At 57.6% G+C, this 6337-nt stretch overlaps 1 protein-coding gene across 1 annotated transcript in view; it reads left to right on the top strand.

The window, feature by feature from the left end:
• Positions 1 to 6: 6 nt before the first annotated feature.
• The window catches only part of MCM3 (minichromosome maintenance complex component 3), a gene marked incomplete at its 5' end in the record, with an annotated part of 8576 nt that continues 2245 nt past the window's right edge, over positions 7 to 6337 (top strand). The window contains 13 exons of the mRNA XM_009319696.1: positions 7 to 98; positions 576 to 784; positions 1080 to 1210; positions 1898 to 2136; positions 2532 to 2640; positions 2745 to 2898; positions 3451 to 3582; positions 4039 to 4247; positions 4758 to 4932; positions 5130 to 5256; positions 5576 to 5726; positions 5876 to 6016; positions 6212 to 6318. Of these exons, the coding sequence (XP_009317971.1) occupies positions 7 to 98; positions 576 to 784; positions 1080 to 1210; positions 1898 to 2136; positions 2532 to 2640; positions 2745 to 2898; positions 3451 to 3582; positions 4039 to 4247; positions 4758 to 4932; positions 5130 to 5256; positions 5576 to 5726; positions 5876 to 6016; positions 6212 to 6318 (1976 nt within the window). The remainder of the gene's footprint in view (positions 99 to 575; positions 785 to 1079; positions 1211 to 1897; positions 2137 to 2531; positions 2641 to 2744; positions 2899 to 3450; positions 3583 to 4038; positions 4248 to 4757; positions 4933 to 5129; positions 5257 to 5575; positions 5727 to 5875; positions 6017 to 6211; positions 6319 to 6337) is intronic.

The raw sequence follows: 6337 nt of genomic DNA, 5'->3' as shown, positions 1-6337 counted from the left end.
TACCACAGCAAAGTCCGGGACATGATCAGCGACAACCAGTACCGCCTCCTCGTCAGCATCAACGACCTGCGGCGGAAGAACGAGAAGAGGGCCAACCGGTGGGTGCGGGGCGGCGGGGCTGGCCTGTGGCACCGCGCCCTGGGCGGGATTTCAGAGGTCCAGCCCTGGTTTTGTCGGTCCTTTGTGGCAAGGAAGGGCCAAACCTTGTCCCCAGTGTAAAAGGTGGACCCGCTCTCTCCTACCATGACGCCCATCCCTTCCAAGCTTGCAGGCCCTTGATTCGGCAAAAACCTTTTGCAGCAAGCTGGGGTTAATTGCACGATATACGTCATCTTCTGTTTTGGACCGGGCTTGCCGATCCGCTCAGGGACATGTGAGGTTTTTTCAGATGTGGTTGGGTTTGTTCAGCTCCTGGCTGTTGGTGGCAGTGGACCTGACCCAGATGGGCTTTGGGGGTTTTTTTCGCCTCTTGCTCCTAGTAAACTCGCAGAGGACATGGAGGCACGGGCAGGCGTTGAGGAGGACGGCAGAAGGGGCTGCTGATCGGTCCGCATCGTCACCTCCCTCTGTTGCAGGCTCTTGAGCAACGCCTTTGAGGAGCTGATCGCCTTCCAGCGCGCCCTGAAGGATTTTGTCGCCTCCGTCGATGCCACCTACGCCAAGCAGTACGAGGACTTCTACATCGGGCTGGAGGGCAGCTTCGGCTCCAAGCACGTGTCGCCGCGGACGCTGACGGCCTGTTTCCTCAGCTGCATTGTCTGTGTGGAGGGCATCGTGACAAAATGTGAGACTGGGGGAAGACCCAGGGGCTTCGGGGGTGGTGGGTCCAGGTGTTTGCTGCGGAGGGGCTGGAGTCCACCAGGAGCCATGGTACGTCCTGGCAACCGGGCGAAGGGAACAGGGGTCTTGGCAGAAGGTCTTGAGTGTTGGGATGGTCTTTGAGCTCAGCACATCCTGGCCGTGGTTGACAGCGGGTTGTGTTTCAAGTGCAGTTTAGTGGTGGAGACCTTGTTGGGAGCTGTCTCCTGACAGATGGGTGGGACATCCCTGCCCTTAACTCCTGTTTCTTCCAACCCCAGGCTCTCTGGTTCGTCCAAAGATCGTCCGGAGCGTCCATTATTGCCCAGCTACCAAGAAGACTATCGAGCGCCGATACACGGACATGACCTCCCTGGATGCTTTCCCATCCAGCTCTGTCTACCCTACGAAGGTGAGGTGAAGCAGCCTTGTGGGAAGCATCAGCAGGTTCCTCTGGGGAGAATGTGCCAGCTTTGAGCCCAGGGTCTCAAATCCCTGTGCACCCCTTCTCCCTCTGCCAACATAGCCCATGGAGTAGAGAGAGGACATGTCACACGTGTGACAGTCCCGGAGAGCTACTGGGAACGTGTGAAGAAAGTCTCTGTTGGACACAAGGTCACCAGACCCACTAGTTCAGATGTTAGTTATGATCTTGGTTCTGCTGGAGCGTGGTCTCTTGGGGGGTTGTCAGCCAGTCTTGCTGCTCCTGGGACCCAGGTCAGCGTGGGCATGCCTGTGCTGTCCTGGAGGGTGTGTGCACACTTGGGCAGAGGGTTTGCCCCGTGTTTGGGAATGCGGGAAGGTTGACCTGAGCTTTGTCCCCATTGTGCACGCAGCCTGCTGTGTGGGTGTTGCGTCACCACTGCCTGCAGTAGGGACAGGGCTTGGAGAGACCTAATGTACCAGCAGTGATGGGTGTTGGCAGCTTTAGACTGGGGGGGGCTGTGGAGCTGGTGAACCCCAGCCTCTGGCAGTCTTGATAAAGCAACCCTTTCTAGCAGCCTTTGGTAGAGGTCTTCCCAGTGCTCAGCTGACCCACCTCTTCTCCCTCTGCTCCTGAAAAATGGTGCTAGTCTTTTTATTTGGGTTCTTCCTCCAGGATGAAGAGAATAACCCCCTGGAGACAGAGTTTGGCCTCTCTGTCTACAAGGACCATCAGACCATCACCATCCAGGAGATGCCTGAGAAGGCACCGGCAGGGCAGCTGCCACGTTCCGTGGATGTCATTCTGGATGATGACCTGGTGGACAAGGTGAAGCCTGGGGACCGCATCCAGGTGGTGGGGACATACCGCTGCCTGCCAGGAAAGAAAGGGGGTTACACTTCAGGGACTTTCAGGTGAGCCTTCTTTTGTCTTGACCTCAGCCCTCCCACCCTTTTTAGTCGGGTCATATCTCTGGAAGATGAGATCTAGGGCAGGCAGGTGGCCGTCACAGAGCTGCGTCAAACATTGGCTTAAATCACTTGGAAGTGGTTTGCACCTTGCTCCTTAGCATCAGTGTGTAGCTGTGAGCTCCAGCTGTGCACAGAGCGGGTTGGATGCTCTTAAAGATCCTCCACTGATGGCCCAGTGCAGTCAGATAGAGGGGGCTACAGCTCTTGAAGCTTTCCAGCCCCCTCCAGGACTTCCTAGAGCAAATGATGACCCTGTGGAAGTTTCTGCTCTGGTGTTGCTGTGACCCGTAGGCTCTGTGGGGTTTGCAGACCTGATCGTGGCTGTGTCCCTTCTCCAGGACTATCCTCATTGCCTGCCATGTGAAGCAGATGAGCAAAGACATCCGGCCTCTCTACTCTGCTGCTGATGTGGCCAAGATCAAGAGGTTCAGCAAGAGTCGCTCCAAGGTATTTTAAGTCTTACATCTGGAAGGCAGGCTGAAGTGGACTTGTGGAGTATTGCTTCTTGCTGCAGTCCATCTGACGGGCCATGCTTTGCCTCTTCTGCTTAGGATATCTTTGACCAGCTGGCGAGATCCCTGGCCCCCAGCATCCATGGGCATGAGTACATCAAGAAGGCTCTTCTCTGCATGCTGCTCGGAGGGGTGGAGAAGGTCCTGGAGAACGGGAGCCGCATCCGAGGAGACATCAACATCTTGCTGATAGGTCTGGAAAGGCTGGGCAGAGGCACCCTCAGTTGGTGTTGTCGGGGGGGTGAGATGAAGGAGCATTTTCCTGGACTTCGTTTCATAGAGTAACTGAGGTTAGACGGGACCTCTGGAGGCCTCTGGCCCAAGCGTGTGCGCAGGGCAGAGCCAGTGTCACTGGTAGATCAGGTTGCTGGACTCGTCCAGTTGGTTTTGAACATCTCCAGGGATGGGATCCCACAACCTCTGTGGGCCACTGTCCCAGTGTTTGACCACCCTCAAGGAGGTTTCTTTTTCTTCTACCATCCAGTTGGGATCTCCTGTGTTCCAAGTTGTCCCCGTTGCCTCTGGTCCTGTCGCTATCCACCTCTCAAAACTCTGACTCTATCTTCTCTATTTCTTCCCATTGGGTCATTGAGGAAGGCAAGGAGACCATCTGATCACCTTCCTTTCTGAAGGCTGAACGAACCCACTTCCCTGTCCCCTTCTTTTTTTCCCCACCGAGGAGCTCCAAACTGGACACGTTATCCAGGTGATGAGTGATTACTAAATGCAGCCTTCTCCATTTCAGGAGACCCTTCCGTCGCCAAGTCTCAGCTGCTGCGGTACGTGCTCAGCACCGCGCCCCGTGCCATCCCCACCACCGGTAGAGGCTCCTCCGGTGTTGGCCTGACTGCCGCCGTCACCACAGACCAAGAAACCGGTGAGGAGCGGGCTGGTTCCCGGTGGGAGCTGGTAGAGGGGTGCTTGTTAACACCTGGAAGGGACCCTACAAGACCCAGGGCTGCTGTTCGTTCTGCAGTGACGCTTGCAGGACTCGCTCCATCCAGAAGCTTTATGGCAACGATAGTTGTGTTTAGGGGTATTTTCTCCACCTGTTAGGTGGTGGTCTTCTCTACCCCTCCTCTATTTGGCGCACCCCATGTGAGGGCTAGCAGCAGCCTGGATCTGTCTTCCTCATGGGCTTACTCTTCATCCTAAGTGTCCTCCTTCTGCTGTCAAGTTGGGTAGGGGATGGGCAGCCCTGAAGGTTGCTGCTGCTCTTTCAGGCTTAGCTTAGTCGCAGGGGTGGTGCTGCAGTGGAGGAGGACGGCGGGGAGGGAGACGCACGGGGCTGCTGAATGGTGGTTGACCCTCTTTTTCTCCCACCCCATCCCAGGCGAACGGCGCCTGGAAGCAGGGGCCATGGTGTTGGCCGACCGGGGGGTGGTGTGCATCGACGAGTTCGACAAGATGTCTGATATTGACCGCACGGCCATCCACGAGGTGATGGAGCAAGGCCGTGTCACCATCGCCAAGGCTGGCATCCATGCCCGCCTCAACTCCCGGTGCAGCGTCCTGGCGGCGGCCAACCCTGTCTATGGCCGGGTGAGTGCTGACGCTTGCCGGTCCCCTCCGTAGGGAGGGATGCTGGGGGCTGTCTTGGTGGAAGAGGTAGCTGGGAGTACAGGGGCACGATCACTTCCCTACTCCTGCTGGCCACACTATTTCTGATACAGGCCAGGATGCCATTGGCCTTCTTGGCCGCCTGGGCACACTGCCGGCTCATGTTCAGCCGGCTGTCGACCAACACCCCCAGGTCCTTTTCCGCCAGACAGCTTGGGGCTGGCCAGTGGACCTCATCCTGGTGATGAGCCTCAGTCTTGGTGTCTGATCTGGGATCACAAAAAATGTTTTCCTTGTAAATGAGAGCTACGCCCACCTTCCAGGACGGGGAAAAGAGGCCTTACTGCTGCAGCAGGCTGGGTTTGGTGTGGTGTCCAGCTGCCTGGGCATCCATCTTCTAAGGCCTGGCCTGAGGAGGTCCTCCCAGCCTCCCTGGCAGGCAAGACTGGCCCGTGAGGGTCTTCTGTAACCCCTTATCTCGTCTTCTTGCAGTACGACCAGTACAAGACGCCCATGGAGAACATTGGCCTGCAGGACTCCTTGCTCTCCCGCTTCGACCTGCTCTTCATCGTGCTGGACCAGATGGACCCTGAGCAGGACAGGGAGATCTCGGACCACGTTCTGCGGATGCATCGCTACCGCAACCCCAACGAGCAGGACGGGGACGGTGAGTTGCTTGTAATTGTGCAGCTGCCTTGTTGCTCGGTCCTGTCCTTCCTTGGTGGGTTGTCACGTCTTGGTGACAGCTCATTGGGTTCAGCATCCCCGGCTTTGTTGAGAGCTGCTTTTGGTGGCTTTTGGAAGTCGCTCCAGCAATGCTGCAAGAGGCTAAAAGCCTGTTCTCTGTGACCCTCCCCTCTCCAGCCATGCCCCTGGGCAGTGCTGTGGAGATCCTGGCTACGGAGGACCCTGACTTCATGCAGGAGGAGGAACAGGACCTCCAAGTGTATGAGAAACACGATGACCTCCTGCATGGGCCCAACCGCCGCAAGTGAGTCCCACGTCCCCTGGAGCTCTCTGGGGGTTTCCAGCACTGTGAGGTGATGGGTTTGGCTTGAGTATCCAGGCAGTGGCTGATTGCTGGTGCCAGCGATGCTCCAGGTGGTCCATGGGGAGGCACGTGGGCAGGATGCCAGGGGAGCCCTGCTCTGGGCAGGTGTCATGTCAGGCAGGTGGGGAACATCTCCTGGAGCTGAATTCCCCACATGCCTGGACACCCGTGAAGGGTAAAAAATGGGAAGCCCACTTCTGCAAACACCCTTTGCCCGTCCCCACCTTGGAGGACACGGTTGCGCACGCATCCCCCGCAGGGAGAAGATCGTCAGCATGGAGTTCATGAGAAAGTACATCCACGTAGCAAAGATGATTAAGCCCGTCTTGACCCAGGAGTCGGCAAGCTACATAGCAGAGGAGTACTCCCGCCTGCGCAGCCAGAGCCAGATGAACTCGGACATCGCCAGGGTGAGCCCTGGGAGCAGCTCCCTCTCGGGCCAGGAGGAGGGAAACTGAGGCACAGGCTCCCCTCTCCCCTTACGGGTGTTTTCCACCCTTGGTGGGATCCTGCGGCGGGGGTCAGCCTCGCAGAGACACCTCTCTCTCTTTCCCACCAGACCTCCCCAGTCACAGCCCGCACGCTGGAGACCCTGATCCGCCTCTCCACGGCCCACGCCAAGGCCAGGATGAACAAGACAGTTGACCTGCAGGATGCCGAGGCGGCTTTGGAGCTGGTGCAGTTCGCCTACTTCAAAAAGGTGGGGGGAAGGTGTCCCTCAGTGCTCGGGAGGTCCTAAAATTGTCATTGAAAGGGGTGGGTTTTGGTTTTGGGGTCCTTTCCTGGTGACGGTGTGGGGATGGGGCAGCGGTGGGATCTTGGGTCCCTTAGGGGTGGTCTCTGAAAAGCAGCTTGAGTGGAAAAGGCCTGAGTCCGTGCTGTCTTTGCCACACAGGTGCTGGAGAAGGAGAAGAAACGCAGAAAGCAGGCGGAGGACGACTCGGAGACCGAGAAGGAGGAGGACGAGGAGTTGCAGCCCAGAGAGGAGCGCAGGACGAGGAGGTAGGAGCCCGAGCAAGCG

The sequence above is a fragment of the Pygoscelis adeliae genome, unplaced genomic scaffold (genome assembly GCF_000699105.1).
Source record: "Pygoscelis adeliae isolate BGI_AS28 unplaced genomic scaffold, ASM69910v1 Scaffold121, whole genome shotgun sequence".
NCBI classification, from domain to species: domain Eukaryota; kingdom Metazoa; phylum Chordata; class Aves; order Sphenisciformes; family Spheniscidae; genus Pygoscelis; species Pygoscelis adeliae.
This window is presented reverse-complemented; position numbering and strand designations above follow the sequence as displayed.